The following is a 26,197-nucleotide window of genomic DNA, read 5'->3' on the forward strand; positions in this document are numbered from 1 at the left end:
TCAGAGAGAACCAGAAACATGAAGAAAAGGGAGACAAAATGGGGAAATGGCAGCTTTCTCATGTTTGGCAGGCATAACTTAAAGCCATGTTTGGATGGAGCTAAATAATGCTGGACTACATAGAGTCTGCCGAGAGGCTCCCTGTCTCATCCTAGGGATCCAGATGTAGTAACAGCTATTCCATGTAGCCCGAGGGTTTGGTAGTTCCATGATTTAGGTGTCATGGACAGGGTAATTCACACCCTGTCGCTTTGATGAACAACATAAGTGATGTAATAGGACGAGGCATTCTCCGAACGTTCGCTGGGAGATTGAAATGGGATTGAATTGGCTGAGAGGAGGCAAGAAGAGGAGATAGAGTGGCAGAAAGAGTGAAAATCACAGGGAGAGGAAAGACAGTGTGTAAGAAGTGGGCGATTTTTCGTTTGCCCTCCCTTTCCTCGTCCTTTTTTTCCTCATTTCTCCATCCATGAATAAAGCCACTCCAGCTAGTCCAGTAAATCTGGCTTCTGTGGGCTGGCTGTAACGAGGCCGCGGGGCCAGGTCCTCTGTGGCTGTTTCACTGGCTCTGTCGGCTTGCTCAGATAAATGGCTGGGCTGGAGGAGGGCCCATCGATTTGAGTTAAGTGGAGGGGGGAGAGCAGACCGAGGGGGTTATTACACACGTGGCCATGCGGCTCATCGGACGGGGCTATCAGCACAGGCTATCAGCCCCTGACTTTACTATGTTAATCACATGTGCTGCAGGGACCATTGTCACAATCAGCAAAGATGCTATTTAGATCCATATAAATGGAAATGGAGCAGCATAAATGCATGCAGACTGTCAGGCAGCACAGCTAGGGATGGTTGGGGGCAGGCTGGGACCAGGTGAAGGACGTCAAGGAGGATCAGGCTGATGACAGATATTAAGACAAAGTTCTGATTATAATCATATGGATGGGAAACAGCAGAATAAATTGGTATGATTTAAAGGATAAGGCTGCTCATATTTTATATTTTTCTTTTTGTCAACAAAACCCATGAAAAGATCAAAACCAATTATGTGTAAATCTGCCTCTTAATGCTTAATGACTTCTCCATCCACCTCTACTTGAAGATATAAATCATTCAAATCTGGTCGCAAATATATTGTTTCAGTCTTCAAAATGTTTCACAACACAGCTACTATAGTTTAGTAAATAATAAATTTTGGGGTGACTATTTTCAGCTGCAGATTAATACACATTTATTGGTTTAGTGACTATTCCAGCACCACTGCTGCTTATATATTGACTGAAATAGACTTCTGTGGCCATATTCATTGTTATGAAGAAACATGTCACCAGCTACTCCCAACTCAACACACCAACGTATCACATTTTCTGTTTTTAAATGAATCGCTTGACATTTATTTTTTTGTTTGTTTAATCCCTTCAAAACTACAGGATAAAAATGACACGTTGTGGTTTCACAGGGAGTTACGTGTTGGAACAAAGCTAACTGGTCTCCTGGCTCTAGCTCTAGTTCTAGCAAAAAAGCTAATGAGCTATTTCCTAAATCTTTAAGTATTCATTTAACATGTGTAGACATTAAAAATGACACACTGCCGTTCGACAAGCAACAAACTTACTGACTTAATGGTTTGAGGTAATTGCCAACTATCAACAGCTAGATTACCCACAGTAACTGCACACATTGATCTAGAAATCACATATTCACTGTGAAGCTGAAGAGTTCACACACACTCCAAAGTTAACACTGGTTAGCTAGCAGCTAAGATAAAGAAAAAACATGGAAAAAAGTCTTCCAACTTTACCAACCATACAGGTAATTTTTCCCTACCCAGCAGCATTACAGCAACAGGATAATCACAGTTAAGAAATAAATAACTAAACCCTGTGACAATGTTATTGTAAAGGTTGGTTTAATTTGGTTTAGGCATACAAACAACTTGGTTAAGTTTAAGTAAAAATCATTGTTCGGGTTCTAAGTACTTTGTTATGGTTAGAGTTAATCATCATGTTTCCAATAATAAACACATAGTTAAGACTGATCGTGGTCATGGTTACGGGAAACAGTGTTTTCCTGATTAATACCCAGTGTTTTATCGACCTGTCCATCCACCCCGACCTACTACCTACACTGTCGCTAATAATGTCTTGTGGCTTCCTCCTTTACTGCTGTAATAATTACATCAGCCACTAGAGGACCTTAATGTAAACATGTTGTTTTGGAGACATTTGCCTGTCTCACATGACCATCAGATGTCACTTAACAATAAAACTATAGGCTGTGAAAGACCACTTGTAGAAACAACCTAGAGGGTCTTTTTTTTATGGGAAGACAGTCACTAAATAAGACAAGTTTGGGAATATTTGAAGCCACTTTTCTCTACTTTCGGCTCAGGCTAGCCACCTCTTAAAACCTCCAGCTCCTGAACCAGGTTAAGGCTTACTGAATAAGACTTGATGTAAACAGACAAAATTGATATATCATGCCTTCATCCACTACTCAGCAAAGCAGTTATTCTTCACTATAATTCCTTACACTACTTGTTACTGAAAAAATATCACGTCACTGTAATGTGTTACTCATTCATGCAATTGCACAGTTATGGTTTTTGTTGGCTACACAGGCAACACTTGTTAAATAAATCAATTCGTTGTTGTTGTTGTGTTGATCCTTTTATGAGATTTGTCAACAATAAGAAAAATATAGACTATTGACAGTCTTTTAATGTATTCTCTTCTAGTGCATTTCAGAGGAAAACAGAACATTTATGGTAGTAAAAAAAGACATAAAACCCAATATTACAGTAACAGGACACAGTGGACATACTGCTTTGTGCTTTGTTTCACTAATGTCGTAGTACCTCCAATTGTCACTCCTTTCAAAACCATCTGGAAATATCAAATCTCACTGCAGCAAACTCTGACTCCTGTTGTAAAGCCAAAGCTCCCCTCTACCCATCAAGAGAATTGCTTTACATGCGTGACTTTACTCCATCTCCATAGCAACTGTTGCTCTCCCACTATAATCTGTGCACAAAAAATGATTCATTTCAAAAAGAGAGACAAGGAATAGAGGACAGCGAGACATTGAGAGAAAGAGAGGGGCAGAAGGACAGAGACACAGCAAACAGACACAGAAAGAGACAGAGAGAGGCAAACAGCAGATTAAATCACCAGTCACCTCTTGTACCCAGTGTATGACATTGGAAATATTGTAACAGGCAGTACAAATACTAACCATTTCACCATGTTCAAACACTGTTTCCATTTGACAGAATCATTTGTTGGTATGCTTATCCAACTGTTTCATTACGCTGCTTCACCATCAATGTGATAATAACATAGTGTAGCCCCTACCAGCGAACGATCTCCCCCATCAACACCCAGCACACATCAATACCTGCATGTAACTCTGCAGTGAGTCAATGGTCTGTCCACTGCATTGGTGATGCACACAATACCCCTCATTAACTCTGTAACTGCTTTAACGATCAGTCATTTAACCAAAACCTTGATTTTGTGTTTAGTGCCAGAGTTGGGTAGAGGAATTTTGATATAAGTGTGGGTTGGACAAAGGAACACGTGCTGCTTTTAATGTTTATAAATGTCTGTGTGTTTGCTGAGGCTTATGAAAAGTATTTTGTGCACATGAGGGAGGCAGATGGTGGGGACAGATTTGCCCTCCTCAGATGGCCATTCTCTTTACTACTGCTTAAAGTCATCAGCCCCCTGCACTGAGAGCACGTTACCTAGCATTTTCATTTTAAGGACGTCAAATGTCCTGTGCAGAGACGCATAAAATAATTGTTAATATTACACACTGCATGTAGGTGAAAGTATGGCTCAGTAAGCATCACGATATACTCTCATTACTGCTAAAGGGATGGCGTGTGTGTCCTACTGGCAGACAGGGACGTCGATGGAGGGAGACGAGCAGACACAGATACACACTCAGAGAGGGTTCAAAGGTTAAGCTGCCTCGATGCCCGGATCCCCAACAAAAAGTTTCTTGTTGCCAAGTCCTTATATCTGGAGGGGCACTTCTGACTCTCCATCTGTTGCCATCTGTCCCTTCACTGTCCCCATTCTAGTGTGGCAAGGAGGAGGATGCAACACTGTGATCAGAGACAAACCCTGAAACAGTATGGAGCAGGGCTAACAGTAATTGTTCTCTCCATGGTCCTGGTGCAAGGCCTATGTGTCAGGTGGGGGGATTATAGTGTTTGATTTGGAACCTTCTGACTTCCTAGCTGTTAATTTTCTGCTCCATTTCTGAAGAATTTGCTATTTTATGGCATTTAAGTGTTTTTATTAGATTATTGGAAAATGAGGGCAACAAGAAAAGAGATGTAACAGAGATTCTAACACAGGACGCATGCACCCGAGCAGGGCTCTCAAATGGCAGGCATGTTGTGCAATGTGTAGGATAACCTTAGATGCAGACTAACAGTAGACAATACTTTAGGCAACCCTCTGTCATACAAATTATGAGCATCAGGCTTATAGGCCAGAAATATTGTGAGGAGCGTTCAACCTTGGGTAATTGTGAATCCAGAAAGCAAGGGGAGTATGTGTCACCCCCTTCACACACACAGAGACACACACACACACACACACACACATATACACACACACCTTCTCCCTCTCTCCTCTCCTTTCTTACAGTGTGTAACAACATGAAACAGCATGCCCCGCAGCTCTTTAGTTTTCAAATACAGCACATTCGCTCGTCTTGATCTGAACCCAGAGCACGTAGTGTACGAGTTATGCCACTGTGTCAAGACTCTCATTCGGTATGCAAGGCCTACTTTTTTTGAGGATCTGTGCATAAACCTCTAAATCTCTCCTGAAGTGTTATTAGGGGAAATGGCACGCTGTATGTAAAGAAACAAATGGCACAGAACATCTGGTTAAAGCTCATCTGAGAGAGCTGCACTGAATTCGACCGATCGTGTTTAAAATGCAACTGGAGCAGCATGCATTTTACATTACGTTACAGAGTGTATGAGTCAGTAAAATCAGGATGGAACGCATAATACTGTATGAGTAGGCTACAGTCACTGTGTGAGGAATGGTTTGAATCAGGTACAGCAATAATTATCGCAGGGGTCCACCCTCTCTTCCATCTGTCATGTAGGGTTTAAGCAACGGCACTGCTGCAATCATGTACTGTATGTGAGAGCAGTGTCTGCAGTTAGTCCTTTCAGTGAGTCTGTCATCAACGTCTGGATGTTCATTTCTCCACACGGTTGCTGCATGCGTGCCAGGCTTCGTCTGGTTAATGTTTGGAGGTACACAGTGGCTGTATATAAGACTCATTATCCCCTGGCAGAGAAACAAGCCTGAATTAGACCCAGATTTGACATTCACTTGCTTAGAGACTTTAATGACTTTAGCATCGTCAAGCCCTCCCCCCCTTTAGAGAATTGTGCCCTCATGAATTAGTAAGAGGGTGTGCATAGCCAAGACAAGCACTTGCGTTAGAACTAAGACAATTTTTTTCTCCATTTGCACAAACCCCCTAATTTCTTTTTCTAAATTTCTAATTTTTATTTTTTATTTTTGCCTTGGAAATTGCAGAGATGGAAAGAGAAATTCCATTTGTGTCAGGGGAGATGTAGTATGGATGGTAATACCGTGTGTTTCTGGGTGGAATAAGCTCATTTTGGTGTAATACTGCCTTTGAGTGCAACCTGACAGTCTCTGTTAGGGATATTAAAGCTTGCTCTCTTCTTGCGCACAGCTTAGCCAGCCACTTAAATTTGCCGTTAACTGATGTACTGTATGAGCTCGTGACCTAGAATTGAGCGACCACGGGGCCTGAAAACTCTTAAATTCTCCAAGGTGCTGGTGACCTTGATTTGAAATCCTGCTATCTCTTCTTGTAAATGCTGTGGGAGCTGGCGTTGAAGCTGACAAACCCTGCACAGGTTACGAGTGGATGGTTTGTACATTGTAGACGCACGAGACAGCGCTCGAGGCTCGCACCCACATAATCAAAACGGTACAACGGCAGACAGCACGGAGACAAAATGAGAAAGGTGTCAGTGTCAAGGTGGTGTCAGGGCAGCTATAGAGATAGACAGACAGAATAATCAGCAACAGGGATGGGAGGGAGAAGGGAGGGGATGACAGTACAATGCCCAAGGCCTTCCAGACACACACTTGCAAACGCCCCGCGATCTCACACCACCTTCCTGCCACCACCCAACATCCATCACCCAGGCAGGGACTGGTGGATTGTGGGTGAGCGCTGGACCGAGATGATTCCTCTCAATAGCAGCCATTCAAGCTGGTTTGACACCACCAATAGCCCCCATGGGAACTGTGGGTGTGGGTGAGGTGTAGGAGTAAGAACCCCCACACTACCACCCTATGACCTTCCACCCTTGCTTTGTGTGTGAATGCCCCACAGTTCCCTGCAATAGATGATGGTAAAGTGGCCTGTAGTGTTCCAGTTGTTTTCTCATTTAGTCCAACTTCATTTTCAATTTCAGGTTCAATTTTCTTTCAATCTTTGCTTGCTGCTGCTAATTTGCTATTCATTCTGAATTTCCTATTCCATAAATATTTATACCGGTGCACACACACACACACACACACACACACACACACACACACACACACACACACACGCTCACACACACTTGCACACACACCCACATTCAGTGGCTCCTATACTGCATAAGCAGGGCATGATACTTAAGTTGCAGAATTCAGTTGAGCTCACACATCCTTGTTTCCTATAATCACTCTTTCTTTCATTTTCTCCCTCTTATTTTTGTCCTCTCTCTTCTTCTGTCTTCCTCTCCCGCCGCAGGTCAGGACCGCAGTGAGGCGGGGCTTATTAAGCGTTTCCGTGGAGATGGTGTGCGGTACAAGGCCAAGCTGATCGGGATTGATGAGGTGACAGCAGCGCGCGGGGACAAGCTGTGCCAGGACTCCATGATGAAGCTGAAGGTGCAGACTTGTGTATGTGTGTGTGTGTGTGTGTGTGTGTGTGTGTATCTGCGGGGACATCATTGAGCCTCTTCATTCATCTCAGACAGATTTTGAAAAAGCATGCTCGGGCATGACTGTATTGTCTGTTGAATGAGTCATGGGAGCTGTCTTGTCCTGTCTATGACTCACTGGAGCTCTGTAAAGAACTGACCAGACGGAACAAATATAAGTCCGGCCATATTATTCTGTAGCTCTTTGTCATGTAGCAAGCTACTGTAAGGTTGGTTTTATTTCTTGTGCAAAATTGTAGCAACTTTACTTTATTTTCCCTCTAATAGGCTGCTGTATTTTTAGTAATGCTCCTCAAAGCTCTCCACATTTATTCATACAGCTTTTTTGACCTTGGAGGCAAACCGGTTTCCTATTCTGAGACTCAAAGTAGTATTTCACTTAAGTAGAAAATTTTCACTTTTTAGCCTGTGACTGCCAGAACACTACCCCCCCAATTTGTCTGACTCTTGTATGTCTTCTCATGTCAGTAACAGTCTTCTATTTTTACAACAAAGTCCATACTTGCACACATATGCAAACTGCGATAATGTGACCCAGATAATATTAACAGAATGTTGCAAGTAAATTAGGTCATATTCAGCCCCACAGTAAGTGACAAAGCTGGGGAAAAGGTCTGAACACTGGTGATTGTGGATGAAATGGTTAAGGATTCTTGAACTTATTTTGAAGTATGTATACTAAAATGTCTGTAAATTCACTCATCTGTAAGGCCCACCACCCTTACTGTTAAGCTTTGCATTCTCTCACATGTATCTTACAGTGGTAATGGGGTAGATACTACCTGAAATTTTTAGTTCTATTCTTATTCTTAACTCAACACAATGGGATCCTGATATTAAGGGAGATGGACAAAAGCAGGCTTCTCATTTGTTGCCAGTGCTGGTGCTAGCAGATGTTATCAGTTGTAGTTAGCGAGCTAATTAACTAGCTAACATTGGCTCCACTGGCTTCATTTGACTTTTTTAATGTCTCCAGAAGATCTGACTCAAAATGAGTAAAAGGGGTCTTAAATATACACAACATGGATACATATGATATTGTGCCAAAACACTGAGGTTAAAGTGACATGTTTCAGGTAAAAGATGCATCATCATGCAGCATCATCAACAGTCAATAATCCCTGTAGAAGACATGGAAATGAAGAAACAGTTAGTTAATCCCAGTAGTATGTAAAATCACATAATGCTGTTTAGCTGTTTAATTTACATACATGGATAAGCAGGGGATTTATAATTGTATTTTGTTTGTATTTTCAAACAGTATCTTTCACTTGTAACAAAGCATTGGTTAAGGCTTTTTAAATGAAAACAAATGTGTTTTGTAAATGCAAAGCTAGCTCAGATAACATGTTTAGCTGAGTTTGCTGGAGAGTAAACCAAACCTTACTCCAGCTGAGTAAGACAGAGTTAGCCTTACTCAACGTTAGCCTCCATGACCAGCTTCCTCACAGTGAGGAAATACTATACAGCGGATGTGCTAATGAACATAACCTCTAACCACAGAAATAATATAGCCTGGCCTTGCAAGTAATTGTTACCACTTAGGTACTACTGTAGGTACTGTACCAGTCAGCTGGACATGCTAATAACTGCAGCTAATATTACGAAAGACAAACAATGTGTTTAGTTACAGTTGCTATACTATGAATAGACAATTGCTGTTCAGGGGAGGGGTTTAGCAAATGGGCAATTAACAATATATTATTCAGAAATAACATGCTTCCTCTTCTCAGAAGTTTACTCTGTATCCTCTTGAGTTTTACTCTTTGTTGGGGAAAATGCAGGATATAAGCGTCTGTGCAGTAGGTGGCTGCGGGATAAATCCTTCTCCAAAAGAGGATATATATGTATGGCTTTTTGAGTATCTTCTCACAGATTTTGCTGGAGCTTAAATGTGTGGGAAGCCCTACAAGAAGAGCAATATAGCCAGAAAGCAAAGCCTTTCATCACCCATATCCATTCAAAGTGATATGTCCAATAAAACAACTTTTTCGCTGCCTTGATCTGACATTTCAGCAGTGCCCTCCACATGACTCCAGTAGTCACCAGCCACCAGCCAGTTGCAGTCAATGGAGCAGTCGATACAGACCTGCTATTATCTGGAGAGGGGATAGAGGAAGGGACGGGGTCTCTATCGAGCTTCCTCTTACTGCCTTGAGGACTAATCCACCAAATGGAGAAGCCGATGGCTGATTGACAACATCCATCGACTCTCCCACCCGCCTGCCTCTTTCTCACTCACTTCATCTCTTTCTTATCCCTGTTGCTTGTTCTGCTCTTTATCCTCTCTTTACTCTTCCTCTCTTTATATTCCTTTTATCCCATTTTCTCATTAATATACTGTATGTATATGACGATGGATGGATATTTTTTTCTTCACGGTCTCCCTGCAGAGATGTGATGGCCATGGTTTTAAATATTAGCTCAGCTTTAAAAGAAAAAGTCTGGGGTGGACTGTAGCTGATGCACAGAAGAGGTCAACCTCTCATCAGTGTAACTGGGTCTACAGTTTTGTCAGACATATTCAGCACAGCAGGCAGGTCTTTCTTCTCCTCTTATCTCCTCTGTTTTTCCCTCTTCTCTCTTCTCCTCTCTTCTCACACAGGCTTTGTTCTATGAAAGACATGTCAAACACACAGGTCGCGTCAAATGGAACACGGTGGAAATGTTAATTGTTTTCTTTATTAGAGTTATAGAGATTATAAGAAAAAGGATCTGCTGAGAACCATGGGAAAAACATACTTCAAAGGCTGGATTGCTTGTTCAGTCAGCACTATGTGAAGTTGCCAGAACGAGCTGGTCGGTCAGCAGCGCGTTCCTTTCTGTCAGCAAATCTCACCTTATTGTTGTTAGCTAGCACTTGTGTGTGTCAAGTTGAAGTGCAGTAGACCTACTTTAAGAAAAGGGAGAGAAGAAAGGTGCTTGGAAAATAATAATAAGACTCACTGCACAAGGTAACGTGTGAATTCCTGTGAGAGTGAAGCTTCAAGAAAAGGCACATGAAAGAACATTCTGTCCTATCACACCTTATGTAACTCCTGTCACCCTACCCCTGAATCTTCCTCCCGAATCTCCCCCTCAATCTCTCCCCCTCCATCTCCCACTGTTACACTCACCTGAGTCGGTAGAGAAGAAGACTCGCAGTCTTTCACGCTAAGCTCATATCCCTTCATCTCCTCATGTCATTTCCTTTAATCTCCTGCAGGGAATGGCTTCCTCAGCACGTTCCAAAGGGGAGCACAAGCAGAGAGTCTTCTTGACGGTGTCTTTCGGCGGGATCAAGATTTACTGTGAAAGATCAGGGGTGAGTAGCATGTCAGCGAGTGGGCTCCGCTGTGGCAGAGCTTCACTGTGAGGCCTCTGCCAGCTGCTATTCTGTGAACCTACGGTATAGGACATCCAGAGGGCAGACGCTTGCACGGTTCAGTTCACAACGGCTGCCAGGGCCGCCATCTTGTAAGCCTTGCTGGCACGGTTGACATATTAGTACAGCGGCAATACCTGCACAGAAGTAAGATGACTCACAAGGTTGTGCTGAAATAGAATGTGCCATTTTCATCGCTGCATTTGCAAAAATCTAAATTCTTCTCCAAACTAATGCAAAAATAAGCAATAACACGCTTTCCACAGGACAGTTTGCCCTTTAGCTCCTAAAAATTGAACTTGACAGCATTAAATTGCAGATCTTGCATTTGATATTTGACCCTGAGTAAAGTAGTTTAACATATACCCTAGTATGACTAGGGGTATGCTGCGGGACCTACTTAAGATCACCCAGGCCCTGTCTGCCTGCTAATGATCGCGCAGTGAGCAATGTTATGGTGATGTTATGAGACGGGCTGTTTCCGCCTCCATCCTGGCTTCCATCCCCCTGGCGGACTCATAGGCCTGCTGTTCCATTACAGGATGATAGAGGGGCTCAGCACTCCCCCGTCCTGGGGCGCAGTGTTGGCTAGATAGGCCCACTCTGCTCATCAGCGCTAACCGATAATTAGCACTCAGTTCCACCCCTTAATGATCATTGCCGCTAATGCTAATTACACCGTGGCTCCACCTCAGCTGTCGTTAGTGCTAAACTGATAATTATGCAACGGCGTTTGTCCCATGGCTGCCGACCCCCACCCTACTACCAATCGTTTATTCCCAAAAAATACCCATCTTTGATAATATCTCTTTTCAATATGACCAGTGGTGATAGCGGCGTGTCTTTCGCCTGTAATGAAAAAGAACATTAAGCCTCCCGCCGCCACCAACCAGCTCACCAGCTTTTGACAAGCTCATTTGTTGTTTTGGAAATCATGCCCCCTAATGCTCTTCATTTTATTTACTGATTACTGGCAGTAAATAACACTCCACACTTAATATCCCTCTTGAGTGATTATGGTGGAAATGGGGATCACTCCAGTGCAGGCAGCGTCAGCAAGCATTTAGATGGAAATACTTTATGTAAAGCTGACATGATTCTCTGCTGAATCAAGTAGACTAGTCATATTAGTTTTGTATTTAACATTAATCTGAGGCGTTACTGGGGACTGAGTATCGGCTAATATTCAAATAAAAGCTCCTCCCCAGTGCTTAAGCTTATCTCTGCTAATAGAGGAGCAGCAGGTAGGTGTGCCTGAGTGACAGCTGAATTACTCTGTGTGTATATATGTATGTGTGGTTATGTTTTGTGAGCTTTTTGGTTCGTGTCACCGATGTTGTGAATAAATCATTCAGTAAATATAGAAAATGGGTTTGTCTCTTGCTTACTGGTATGCTGTTTCTCTATGAATGATCACAGCATCTCAAATCTTGTTCATATCAAAGCTGAAAATAAAAAAGTCACCAAATCTAAAACAATATCATGCTATTAGTTTCTTATTCTTGATGGCAGACAGCCAGTTCTGTAGTCACTATGTTATCTATAACATACTGTGTAACAAATTTGAAATTTCCTGTCAGAGACTTTTAAGCTCACTCTGTGTTGGTTGGTTGCATTTGGCTTAACAATATGCAAAGATGTTTAATGTAGGTTTGACCTACTTTTTCTGCCAACACAGTGTACGGCACTTATTGTAAGACATTATATCAAAAGGCAGATTTTCAAATTAAACAAGACATGTTTTTTGCATCTTCAAGAATAAAAAGACATACAGTAGATGTTTGATTACCATATTTCATCTGGCCCACATGGTATTTCCTGTACAAACACTTTGGATTTCTGTCGTCTAGGTGCTCCTGCATCACCACTCAGTCCACGAGATCAGCTACATCGCCAAGGACACCAGGGACCACCGGGCCTTTGGCTATGTCTGTGGGAAAGAGGGCCACCACAGGTTTGTGGCCATCAAGACTGCACAGTCGGTGAGTACTTTTCCATTCTGCTAGAGCTGATTTTAAATCTTTGGAGGAAAGTCTCAAGTCCTTGATGACAATGACAAATCAGGTCACAAGATTCCATCAGCAGATTGCATGTCAAGATGCAAGTCTTTTTAAATCTCTAAATGCTGTTTGTACAATTGTACAAGATTTTAACATTGTCCTTTTAAAGCTATGTTAAGGTAGTAGTGTTTTTATATAGCTGAGACTAAGTCCTTTTAGTGCATAGGCTTAATGATTAAATATTCAGGCTATGTGGCTATGCAAGGCCTGTCTCGTACCGTCAGAAAAAAAACTCTTATGGTTAGAATTTGAGACTTCACTGATCTTTCTTTCAAGCCTGAAGTCAAGTCTGGAGGGAGGCAAATCCTCATTTTCTGACCTAAGAGTCACTCAAGTTCAAGTCTCATATGTGAAGTCTATAGATCTTCAAACTTGGCTGGGGAACCCCCAGTGGAAAAGTGTGGAATCTGGTTTAAACAGTGTAGGAAGTGAAGAAAAAAAATCCCAAAAGATTGCTGTGGTGTGAATGTGCAGTGAATTATGAATTGGAGGCCATTTCAGTTCCATGTAAAAATGAACTGGCTGTTGATTTATTTCTAAATGACAGTGACGCAGGAAACTGTGCTTTGAGTTTTAACACCATTTTGCTGTTCTGCTCTAAGAAATAGACCAGTGCCAATATTAACATGGAGCGTGTCACCATTAATGCTAGTTTCTACTTATCCACTTTGCTAGTATTCAAGTCAGATGTATTTACCATGTATTTACCTGATAGATAGAATTATTATCATCACTCCCCACTCCCTGCTGCGCTGAGCTTGGAGTTTACTTTTGGGAGAGACTATGTTGGAGCCACACACCAAACATTCAGACTATACATACATTCACATCTATTCCGTGTAAATTGACTGACTAAAATAACATAAAATATGTCAATAACTACATAAATAAAACAAAAACACATGGATAAAAAAGATAAAATACATAAAGGTCACTCCCCATCACAAAAACATATTCATTAAGTTTAAAGAAAATTAATGCTTTTGGTATTCCTCACAATCACTGGTGCTCTTGGAGGAGAGAAGATATAATTTAGGAGGAGAGGAGGAAATATGCTTTCATTCATGAGTGGGATGTTGTATAATAAACTGAATTCCAAGGACTCAAGTGGGTGGTTAAAAATAATAAATATGGGCTAATACATTTAAAAATATACCAGTCACAGTTTTCCGTTTACTCACCTCAGAATTCCGTTTAAGGGTTTATTTGTTTTTAAAGGTTATTCCTAAAAGCTTTCAGCTTATTTTTCAAAACTGTTAAGAAACCTCCTTTTTGCATTTTTTTGACCCGTTTTCCTCAACACTGCTCTTCATTGCTCTTTGCTCTGCTGGATCTCCTCGCTTTACGCCTCCCATCTTTCCCTGCTTCTCTTTTTTCCTTTGTCCATTTCTCCCCCATTCCTTTCTTCCCTCTTTCTCGATTCCATTTCTTAATTTTCCACATTCTCTTCTTCCTCTTCCTTGTTTCTCCACTTCTCCCATCCAGGCGGAGCCTCTTATCATTGACCTGCGCGACCTCTTCACGCTCATCTACGACATTAAACAGCGGGAGGAGATGGAGAAGAAGGCGCAGAAGGACAAACAGTGTGAGCAGGCGGTTTACCAGGTAGGACAGTCTGAGGCCATTTTTTGCTTTTTTCTCAGTTTCATTTCCCATTTGGAGGCGAGATCACACATTACAACTCAGCCAGCAATACATTCACACAACAGATATCTTAACACTTCCAAGCTTCCTCTGAAGTGCATCACAGACTTTGTTTGTCCGCACCATTGATTTCTGTTTTGAATGTCTAAATATAATGGAGATGCAACAGGTTTGGATGCTTTTTTTCATGAGAGTCGGATATGTGTAACAGGAGAGGTATGTGTTGGTGTGTTTGTGATGCAGTGAATCGCTGCTTCATTAAAACTTAATGCGCTGTCAAGCTGTAATTATGCTTGGTTGCAGGAAAAGACAGACTAAGATTAATGTATTTTGCTGCTGTTTTCTGTTCTTCATCCATTTATTTTCTAATGAGACTGTGAATTCTCAAAATTACTGATGAAAAACAAAATGTGTCATCTGCCTTCTGTCCCAAACCCATACAGACCATCCTGGAGGATGAAGTGGACGATCCAGTTTACCAGGTAGGTCCATAGGCACACAGAGCAGAAGCAAAACACTGCTGACTTTGATGCTTTTCTAGCCTCACTGGTGCTGTTTTCACTCTTAAAGCTTGGAATAAAAAATCAATTAATCCTTAATTTAAATATCCTCACCAGTCACTGATCTGCTTGAATTAATGATTCATGATATTCCACCATTCCAGTAATACACAGTAGATCATCCTAGTGGACAGTTTTGTTCAACCATTCAACTCCCATTTGCCAGTGCAGTGTTGTAAAACCATATTTTTTAAGTTGATCTGTGTCAATGTTCTGGTTTCTTCCAAAGATATGCCCCCGTCTTGGACTGGTTGTTACCCCCCTCTTTTTTGCCCTGTGCATTTATTTGGCTGAACATGATTTTTTGTTTCCTCTGTGTTTGCTCACACTGAATACAGACAACGCTAACTCTTACTCTGAATGCTATGTTCAGTAGTACGTCCAACCACCTCCCAGATCACCTCTGTTCTTTGCTCTTAAAGTGTGTTTTGCATTAAGTCATTCCATTTGCAGCTTTCAATTTATGTTGATGTTGGTTGACAAAACTCCAGACTGTGGCCAGAGTCTTAAAAGCAATAATATGACATTTTGGGAAATGGGTTTATTCACTTGCTTTCCTAAAGTTAGATGAGGGGATCAATACCATTCTTTTGTCTTGTAGACAGACCCAGAAGCCAGTTAGCTTAGCCTAGCTTAAAGACTGGAAATGGGGGGAACAGCTAGCCTGGCTCTTTTCAGAGGCAACAAAATTCATCTAAAGTCAGATAATATGTTCTCTCACATGTTTAGTTCTTACAAAAAGCAAAAGATAAAAATGACAAGTTGTTGTTTTATGGGGGATTATGTGCAGGACAGTTTTTTGGGTGGGACCTTCCTGGAGGTTACCAAAAAATTGTCCAGCACATTAACCCCCATAAAACAGCAAATTGTCATTTTTACACTTCAGTTTTTGTATGGATATAAGATATTCTGTTATTCTTGTCAGAATTTGACAGAGCCAGGCTACCTATTTCCCACTTTTCTGTCTTCATGTGAAGCTAAGATAACTGTCTAGTTACTGTACAGATCATCTCATCTTATCCTCAGTGAGATAGTGAATAAGCACATGTCTCAAAATACTGAAGTATTCTTTTTTTTTTTTGAGATCCATAAAGACATTTATTTATATCAACCTCAGATGAGTTACTGACAGATTCGAGGACTTATGAGACTTCTGTCATGGAGCATCACGTTGCTGATGTTGAAGGGAGACCATGAGCTAAGACCTCCACATTGCCTTGAACTACTGCCTGACCTATTATACTTGTGCTCTTTCCTCTTCCCACCTCACTCTTTTTCTTTCTCTCCTCATCGCCCCATTCCTCTTTCCCATGCCCCATTTTTTTACACCCCTTATATTCCTGATCCCATTTCACTCCTCACTTGACACCAACCTCACTCCCCTGTGCTTTCAATTATTCTCATCATGTATCACTCCCTTGTTGTATCTCACTGTTTTATATGCCAACCTCTCTCCCTCTCTCTCTGTCTTCTCATCTCATTATTCTCTGCACCTCCACGCCTTGCCCACTACTTCTGTTCTGTAGTACATAGTGTTTGAGGCTGGACACGAACCCCTCCGTGGCCCCCAGTCAGAGGAGAGCGTTTATCAGGTACAAAGACAAGCATTGCCCCCTTTTTTTCCTCCCTCTTGATACCCTGTGATAGATGATAATAGTATTACTAACAATTTTATAGCACCCTTTTAAAAGAAGTTACAAAGTGCAGATTATTCTTGGGGATTCAGAGGAAGATCAAACTAAGCTTTCTGTTTTGATGTGGCTGTGTCCTGTAGCTTCTTTACAGTAAAAGCCACCCCATTTTTTTTGCCAGTGGAATACTTCTAATGTGCAGCAGTAGTTGTAGTAAGCAATAGCAGTAGTTAGCAATAATTTAATACAGCTCTGGTGTGGGGTTAGGAGTGAACAGTAAACAGAGTTGCCGATATCAGTGAAATAAGATTATAAACATCGCTGGATTATATCCAGTTATTATTTTCTGTGGATCCTTCCTGCATTTGAAGGCAATTTGAATCCAACACAGGAATGGCAGACTCCGCCACTAACAAAATAAAACCTATATATATAGAGAGAGAGGTAATTACTGAATGTACATACACTGAATGGTTATTACTAAACAATCGCTGACCATGATTAGCATTAAAAAATGGGATTTGATTTTATTCAGATATGAGGAATTATAAATGTGAAGATGCTCAAAATAAAAAGGCAGCATCTCTATGTTTAAAATGTATGATGCCTTTGAGTCTGAAATGGCTGTATCAGGGTCAAGGTCAGTTGTTTAGTCTGGGTAGTTCACCCAAAGCCTGTATACCAGGCTCCTTTTATACATCCAACACTTTGACCTTTTGATTTTCGACCATTTGAAGGACCAGCTAGAACTCTAGGGACCTGTCGTATGATTTAATCCTACCCCCCACCCTACCCTTTCTCTCTCTCTCCTCCTCCTCCTGCTCTTTTTGCCTCTCTGTATCTTGCATTCCTCTGAAGATGAAAGATGCAGAGAGAGAGATTAATCACTTGCCATGCCATTTGATCTCAGAATGAAACAAGATCAATAGACTTGGGGAAAATGTAACTGAAAGTTAACCAGTCGAGGGAGCGACAGGAGAAACAGGCAGCGAGGTTAAGAGCAACAGATAGTTCACATGTGAGAGAAATATACAAAGTAGGCCAAGGAAGCATCTTCCTGTTGGCAGATGAACCAGTTGAGACATACTGTTGCAGAATAACAATGGGCTTTTTTTAGAACCAGCATTGTTTGCAATCAATATTGATTTAAGTAGAATTGATTCAACAGAACAACTGTAGAATTTGCATAATCCCACTGCTCTAAAATATGAAATTACATCTAAAAAATGGACTAAATCAAAATTGATGTTGCAGAACTGATTTAGTACCCTTTTTCTATTTCAATAGACATGTTTCAGTTCTTGTAAGCTCTTGTTTTAAATACCCAGCCTATTAAGGGAAAAAAGGGTGTTGCTCTGTTACTTACGTTTGAATCGACCTCCGATCCAATGCAGGTCCCAACCAGTCAGCAGAAGGAAGGGATCTATGATGTCCCAAAACGCCATTTCATGACTGTAGGTGTTTTTATTTTCTATTATTTGTTTCTTTACTCTTCTACTTGCAAACCTCTCTTGAAGATCCTCTGGAAGGAAGTGGCCTAAGCCCCCTTTTTGCACCACTGTATTAAATAGTAAACGTATATTACAGGCAACAGGCTTTAAAACACGTTCCCCAAGCCAAGGACAAGTCAGACAGAGGTCTATGTCTGCATCCGCCTCCTGTGATGATGATAAAACAAAGCTACATTGGTCATGCTGAGCCTGCTTTAAGAGATAAGACTAACTGATTGGTCGACCAAAATCAGACATGTCAGCGATTTCACAGAACACTAGAGAGGCAGGCTTTGCATCCAAAATCCAATCCCGTGCAGAATCTGTTGCATGTCATGACCTGATGGTTGAGACATAATCAGTTTGGAGTTCGTTTGCTGGTCTCATTCGACTGGTACGACTAGATGAATAAAGGGGTGGCTGCTCAATCTTCCTCAGAGGATGAGGACGAGAGGTTTGTAGGTGGGGTGGGTGTTGGGTTGAGCTGCATGCAAGTCACGGTTACATACAACCAAGGCCACCAAATAAACACATAAAAGCTGTACCTTAATGAATAGCACTATATTTTCCTCCTGTGAATCGGTTTGATAAGAAAACAGCACAAAAAAGCATTTTTTGATTTCCTTCCTGTCATCAAACTGCAAATGTATTTCATCTCATCTCGGTAGGTTTTTATGAGTTCTTCACCACCATGCCGCGACCACGCTATTACATCTTTCAAATCGCTTATAAAAAACATTTATTCAAGCCTATTTCGCCAAACATTCACCCAGAGAGAATTTCCACACAACTTTTGAAAACAGCCCTGGCAAAGTGCTCCACCACCCTTCACTGTTTGTGTGCTTGTTGCTCAGCATATCAAACAGATAAACTGTCCCGGTCCCCTCGCTATCTCGCCCGAACAGCCCATGCCAGTATAAGTAGCAGCGCTTCCATATCTCTAAGTGTTATTGCTTGTCTGTTCATTCAGTTGGAGCTTTTTGAGAGCCTCGAACTCCCCTGATGTGTGTCAGTGCCTGCAGGGAGAGACCTCTGTGTACAAAGCTTACCTTTTTCCAAATTCTGACTCATTCTGTGCCCCTCAATGGTTCCAAAGTGCTGTGCAAACTGTGCGATCCGTTATGTCCCGGCTTATTCAAGGAAGACATAAACACCCTGTTTATGTGCAACACTGATTGCTGTGATTCTTCCCTTTTCTTTCTTTTGTTTGTGTCTGTTTTCTGTTTGTATTTCGTGTTTATTTATAGCATGCAAATCCTGTGTGTCCCGTGTGTTTCTGTGCTTTTACAGTGATTCATTGTCTGCTTGTGCATGGCCCCAAAGACATTTCATGCAACTTAGTCATCCCATAGTCTCTTTCATAGCCGCGTCCCCTCTCCTTTAAGTAGCGCGAATGGATCACAGAGGGGACGAGAGCAGGGGTCACGTCTGCCTATAGGGTGAGGTGGCCTCATTGTCTCGGTTGGGTGGTTCTAGGAGCTTCTTCTTTCACTCATTCAATGAAATAAACACACTCCTCTGTGTATATATCTCCTCAAAGAGTAGAATCACCATGATAAAGCCGACCGGGCTCTCATGGGGCCCCCGCTCTTGATTGGCAGACATAAGAATATCTAATCAGAGCCTGTTTTATAGGACTGAATAGCCTTTTACCCACTCAATTATAGCAAGCCATGAAAGATTCATTTTAGATCCATTTTCTGATAATGAGTCGAGGGGATAGTTGTTTCTTGCCATCCACAGCACAGGCTGCCTTTGTGAATAGATTTCACTCCCCGCACCTACCCACCCATGCAACCACCATACCCTATTTGGAGACAAATTCAAGGTTTCATGACTTTGCAAATCTCATTGTTGTGATGTATCACTGGACTTTGTCTCTCTCTCTCTCTCCCTCATCCCTTGATTTGACGTACAGAATATCAACCACTTTGATCTTTTCGGCGACATGTCCACTCCTCCCTCGGTGAGTACTACTGCACAAATCAAACTCTCTTTTAAGGTTGCAGATTCGATACAAGTTAGAGATATTACAATCTTGTTTTACCTGTTATTCAGCCATTTCATCAGAACAGTGGCAGAGATGTAAATTACCCAAATGCCTGACACTGCTGCAGATTAAAGATAAATGTGCAGCACAGTGACTTTTAGGTGACTTTGATAGTGGTGACATCTGTGTGTGTGTGTGTGTGCTTTGCCTCCCAGATGCCTCCATCACCTGCCAACACACTGGACCCTAGCAGGAGCAGCCGCCAGCAGCAACACACTCCTGCTGAGATGTATGCCCCGTTCAGCCCCACCTCTGTGCCGTCAGGTAACTACCCAGATGCAAAAATATAAAGAAAAAAAGAAAAAAGCTGGTGGGGATGTGTATATTTGATGTTTAGTTTGTAAAAAAAAAAAAAAAAAAAAAAAAAAAAACACACCAGAATTTGGCAGGATGCAGATTTGTCAGAGTTTTCATGAGGACCACACATCAAGCAGCATGTGGTTAAGCTGTGGTTATGTTTCTTAAAGGATCATTGCAGTGGTTTTGCATATTTTAATAAAACCCTTAACGTTGTGGTTTTCTCATTTACTCAACAGTTGCAGTGTAGATTGAGCAGATTGATTTCCTGCCCTTCTATTGTTTTCTATTCATTCCAATGCAAAACTAAACTTAACTTGCAGAGGTGACATTTCCTTGGGACATAAAGTCAGTGGTGCTATCATCTTCATCATGGTATCGCATTTGCAAGCGGGCATGGTTTATGCATTCAACAACACACCAGCATCATTTCATAACAGCAGCCTAAGCAAACAGTGACTTTTTTATTGCAATATCAGCCAAACTCTCATCATCCTTTTCCCAGTGCGCCTGTCTGTCATAATAAAATCTATGAAGTCAGTGCTTTCTAGCAGCTGACCCTCAAATCTCAGCTGTTGTCTTGAAAGGCTCCAAGTAGGAAGTCTTTCAAAACAGTCACCTACTTGCAGCTGCATTACCATACAACAGTGACATAAAGTGGACAAAAAAAAGGTAATCAGTGTGTGGGTAATTACTTGAAGTTAAAATCAATGGAAGCCTGTGGCCCTTTGGAAGACAGGAAAACAATGCAAAAACTTATGATCTGCTTTGGAAGTTGTTAAGCAGGAATGAAAAGTGTATGCGATTTGTAGCTAATGGGCTACATCATTCAGTACCACCAGTGTGTGCTTTTAATTTCAGAAACAGGGTCCAAATAGGGTCTCAGGCCTGTTTGACACCCACAAAGAAATACACCACATCTATTAGCTGTGTCTAATGGCTTTAAAATGCTGTCCTTAAATGCACCTTTTTGCTATTAAGCATTAATTAGGCACTAAATTGCTCTTATTGTTAGACAAAGATTGTAATATTGAGGAACATGCTGTAATTTTGAAAATCAATCTATTGAACTTTTAATCACAGGAAGCAAAATGTGTTCTGTGCTCATAATTATCTTACCTCCTTTTCCTTCCTTAATATCCTTTAATCATTTCCTTACTTCTCTTCTTTTTTTTTCAGGCTATATGACCATGGGTCCGGTGCAGGCGGCCCAGTGGGCGCAGCAGCCATTTCCCACCCAGGCTCAGACTCTGGCCTTCCCCGTGCAGGGGCCCCTCCAGGTGGCTCAGGTCCTCCCCGGTGGTCAGCCGGTCATCTGGAGCCAGGCCAACATTTTCCCAGCCACTCAGCAGCAGTGGGCGGCCATGGCGGCCTACATGCCGGCTCAGACCGTGGGCGTGGGGGGCCATGCCATCCCAGCTGCCATGCTCCAAGGCCTGGTTCCCATTACCACCATGTGCCCCCAAGCCTGCGACCTATCAGCCCCATCCTCGGCCATCACCAGCCCCCAGCACACGGCTGACCCCGCCCTGCTCCAGAGGCAGCTGAGCCTGGGTAAAGAGGGCCTCGGCATGGACTCAGACGCAGGCGAGGGCCCTTCTACATCAGGAGTCGGAGCAGCAGGTGTAGGACCTGGTGTTGCGTCAGCGGCAGTGAGCAGGTGTGGGACCCCAGGCCTCATGAGTGTACCGGACACACTGGCCTGCACTCAGCTGTTGCCACCTTCATCTGCTACGACCCAGGAAGAGGAAGGAAGCTGTAGTGACCTTGATCTTTCTAGGATGACCTTGAGCCCAGGTACATCCACGTCACCGTCAACTGAATCTCGTAAGTGTTCTTACTTATTGTCTTCCTACATAAACACTGTTGACTAAATCAACATCTGTGTCATTTTAAATAAAAGCATAAAGCATTTTAAAATAGTCTTAATATGCCCATAATCCCCAGAGGATAAAGCCCACTAACTTGATCATCCAAGTTCTCTTTTAGCGCCAGTATGAGGATGATGTTTTTGGTTTTTAGTGAAATACCTTGACTATTGTAAAACCACCGGATGGACTGGCATTAAAATTAGTACAGATATGCATGGTCCCCAGAGGATGAATCGCAGTGACTTTGGCGATCCTCTGACTTTTCATTTAGTGACAACAGATGATCAGAAGCTTCACTCATTCCATGAAATAATTCAGCATTTACGACATGGACTGGCCCACAATCTTGTCCACAATTATGATTCCCAGATGATTTATACAAGTGACTGTGTGACTTATCTTCTAGTGCTGCCAGCAGGTTGACATTTGTAGTTTTGAGAAAAATATCTCAACAACTGTTTGATGGCTTGCCATGAAATCTGGCACACACATTCAAATTCTGCACAGGATGAATTGTAATAACTTTGGTGATCCCCTGATGTTTCATCATCAGGTTAAAGGTTTAATTTGTCCAGTTTATGACTAAATTCCTGCAAAACTGAAATTCCCTCAGCATTGTGCTTCACAAAAAAGAAAACTGTGTGTGACCAAAAACTCTACTGACCTTTAGCAAGACAGACTTGTGTTTTACTTTGATAATACACAGAATGCAGAATGTCAGCTATAATAGAAAAAAAGTAGAAGGGATGACATACAATAAAGGTCATGATTTAAATTTATATTCACTACTTTTCAGTATACATATTATGGATGTTACTAGTGCAATGCTAAAATATATTCACAGGACACATTAGTATTTAACAGTCAATATTCTACATTTGAGTCCCACTGTATCTCATGTGTATTTTCATTAATGCATTTACTGAATGTTGCTCATCATCTTCACAGCATCCACTCCAGCCCCTCAGCAGAGCTCCTCTTCTGACTGCCCCCCATCCCAGGCCAGTGACCCCCCCACAGATCACTCCCCTGTAGACCCAGAGGGCAACGCCAGCAATTCTAAGGAGGAACAATCGGTGAGCGCCATGAGTCACATCCCAGTCAATAAATTTCATGAATTTGATTTAACAACTGATGCTATAATCTATTACTGTCATATGGATGATCTGCTTTCGACTACATCACATGTAATTACACAGAGTAGAATGTCATGTGATTAATATGACGCAGTAGGATTGATTTTTACCTTTTTTTTCAGAAAAATGTCAAGTCAATTAAGCATGAAAGGTCAAAGATGATTTAAGTGTCTTGATTAGATCATATATAATAAGGTAAAATTATCTTTCAGGGTAATTATAGTTGCTGCCATTTTGCTAGATGTTTGGTCTGGAAAATGTAGGAGGAAAAAGGTTCACACTGAGATGATTTCAATCAATATATATATATAACCTTCAAAATAGAAATTTTACAGCTTTCTCTCTCTGTGTGTGTCTTAGGGCTCTGTTGTTGCCAGGTCCGTCTCTCCGGTACCCAGTGGAGCTCCTGATCCTCCGCAGGATCAGATCTGTCCACAGGAGGACAGCTAGAGATCAACAAAAACTGAGTGGGTATTTCATTATTCCCTCTTCTCTTATTTGCCCCTTTGTCTGTCATATTGTGGCATTTCATGTCTTTTTTTTATCTCCTGTGTACTCTTTCTCTCTTATTGCTCCACATCCCTGTGTTTCTTTACCTGCTCTATATTTTCATTCGTCCCCTTGATGTGTCTCCTTTTGCTTGTGGATGACTGGTTTACTGCCAATTGGAAAAGGGCCTTGGTTTAGTTCAGTGTTTCACTCATTATTCCCCTCTGCGTCACCGAAATGAAAGATAAGGAAGGCACAATGTTGCTGCCTAGTGGTCAGATTTAAAACTGCACCTCTGGGGCTTCCTGCTCTTTAAGTTATTGCTGTTTGTTTTTTAGGGGATGGAAGCTCTCAAGGCCAAGACAGAAGCTCATGAGAAAGAGAAAAAGAGAGAGATGAGTGACAGTGAAAAGCAGCATCTCTCACAGCTGGATTACACAGACTTGTTCTGTTATTTCAACCTTTAAAGGATATTTTGGCAGTTCTGTAATAAGCTGGCTATCGCAGGATGTGCTTTCCTCCAGAGGCCACATACTGTACTGTACTCCTCAGCATGACAACCAGACTTTGGCTTTATCGTCCAATCAAATAACCTTTCAACCAGGAAGTGACCTTTGATAAACCTACAACCGGGGGTGATTGCATCCTCCTGTAATGGATTTATATCTATGAGGATACGTTAAAAGGCCATGGTGACACTGATGATGCAAATTATTTTTTTGGAAATGTTCGAGAGGAGCAGCGTCCTGCCGTATGTGGTTGACCTTCAGTTTGTCAACTGCCACCAGCAAAGACTGCACAGCAGATGGATTTGCCAAATGTTCTCATAGTGTTGCTCCACCGACTCGTCCATTTGCATGAACAGACTCAGTGTGGATTCAGCTGACTCAGCTGTGAGCAAAAGCGTTCTCTGCAGCTTCCTCTTAGGTCTGAAACAAATTTTTAAAATATGATTTTTCTTTTGTTTTATTTTATAAGCTGTGAATTCTTAGTTGATGACACTGAGTCATTACGGATATCAAAATGACTTGGAGGCATCAACGTCAAAAATCTAAATTTGCCAAACATCTATTTTGTAAATAAGAAACTTTCCAGCCCCCCATACCTGAGCCTCTGTGCCATAAGATAGCTCTCTGCCTCTTGGATGCCATCTACCTGTGTCCTCTCAAGCAATGCCCTACCAGCACCTCCATTTTTGACGTCTGGATGTTTGTTTTGCTTTGGCTGCAGCCTTTTTTTTTTCTTTCTGAAAATGTCTTTGTTTCTGTTGGATTGGTGAGATATGAACTGTGAATCTGTGTTACATGGTCATTCAAAATAAAGCCTGCTGAGCCTGTCTCACTCATTAAGGACTTGAGAGATGAAAGAAATGAAGGAGTGGAAACAAAAATCCTACTGCTTCTAAGAGGTCACAGACTTTTTAGTGATAGGAGGCAGATTTTCCTGCATCTCTTTGTTTTTAGATATTCTGCATTTCCAACTAGGGTCGCACTGTTTACAATTTGCCTCTCAAAATCATATCTCTGTTTGGTTTCTTGATTAACTGAGCAGATTAAACTCATTCTGATGTGACATGGCTTAAAAACCACAAGCGCAGAGACCGTAGAGTGCATTTCTATGCCTTATCAGGTTTATTTTTGTTGTCCAGTCACTGTTCTTCTTGTCAGGTCATTGTATACAGTAAACAGGTCATTGTTGTAACAAAGCACTTGGGCATATTGTAGGTCTGCTCCACTGAATCAAAAATGATCAAAAAGAAAGGTAACTTTATATCATATGAACAATAGAGATATCACTATTAACTGCTAGACTTACAATAACAAATGGTAACTGTACCCCTGCTTGTGTAAGAAAAATGAGAAATAGTCCAAAATATTTTGTAAATTTTATTTATGGAATTAAGAATTGTCATGAAAAAGAGAAAAAAAGGACTTTTGTACGTCTATGACTTCCCCATACACTGTACCCATGCCACTGTTCAGTCACAAATAAAATATCATGTGATTCCCACTTTTCCTGCTTGGTTTCTTTCTTTGACCTGGCAGCAACTTTCTAATGACACCATGTAGAGGCCACAAAAGTAGCCAACAGAGGTTGCTCTCCTCACACAAATACTTCTGAAATCCTGTGTGCAGTCAGCCACTGTAATGAGACCACTTATGTGCTATATCAGCTTACTCATTACTTGTTTTTGTGCTGGATATATTTCTCAATCACACGCAGAGTTGCACAGTGTCTTTCAAATACAGCATCCACCAGAAGTCAGGGCCCAGAATTTTTTTTACTCTCTTCCAGTGGTGAAAGGTGAACTTTTACTTAAGTAAAGGTACCAGTGCAAAAATGCAGGAAATGAATTTATAAGTAGAAATATTAGTAGAATTATAAATCTTACACAAGTCACATATTACTGGCAAAATGTACTTGAAGTATCAAAAGTAAAAGTATTCATTATGTGATCACTTTAACCAGCATATTGTTAAACTGCTACTGATGCAACAGTGAATGAGGTGCGTCTAGTTTGAACTATTTTATCGCCTACAGCAATGATGAATCTGAAAGTAAGAAAAAACTAAGTTCTGCACTCATCCATATTCTCTTT

The 26,197-nt window shown here is 41.5% G+C and overlaps 1 protein-coding gene across 4 annotated transcripts in view; it reads left to right on the top strand.

The window, feature by feature from the left end:
* Window positions 1–25,608, top strand: part of LOC108883846 (disabled homolog 1) — a 58,273-nt gene extending 32,665 nt beyond the window's left edge. For 3 of the 4 annotated variants that reach the window (XM_051070131.1, XM_018677362.2, XM_018677367.2), the window contains 13 exons: window positions 6,814–6,953; window positions 10,212–10,310; window positions 12,221–12,352; window positions 13,916–14,035; window positions 14,518–14,556; window positions 16,161–16,226; window positions 17,660–17,719; window positions 19,674–19,721; window positions 19,961–20,069; window positions 21,282–21,929; window positions 22,922–23,049; window positions 23,470–23,576; window positions 23,937–25,608. In XM_051070131.1, the coding sequence (XP_050926088.1) occupies window positions 6,814–6,953; window positions 10,212–10,310; window positions 12,221–12,352; window positions 13,916–14,035; window positions 14,518–14,556; window positions 16,161–16,226; window positions 17,660–17,719; window positions 19,674–19,721; window positions 19,961–20,069; window positions 21,282–21,929; window positions 22,922–23,049; window positions 23,470–23,559 (1,679 nt within the window). In that variant the 3' untranslated portion in view covers window positions 23,560–23,576; window positions 23,937–25,608. The remainder of the gene's footprint in view (window positions 1–6,813; window positions 6,954–10,211; window positions 10,311–12,220; window positions 12,353–13,915; window positions 14,036–14,517; window positions 14,557–16,160; window positions 16,227–17,659; window positions 17,720–19,673; window positions 19,722–19,960; window positions 20,070–21,281; window positions 21,930–22,921; window positions 23,050–23,469; window positions 23,577–23,936) is intronic. The other variant, XM_018677368.2, reaches the window with a different exon arrangement.
* The last annotated feature ends 589 nt before the right edge of the window (window positions 25,609–26,197 follow it).

Source organism: Lates calcarifer, linkage group LG4, assembly GCF_001640805.2.
Source record: "Lates calcarifer isolate ASB-BC8 linkage group LG4, TLL_Latcal_v3, whole genome shotgun sequence".
Taxonomy (NCBI): Eukaryota; Metazoa; Chordata; class Actinopteri; family Centropomidae; genus Lates; species Lates calcarifer.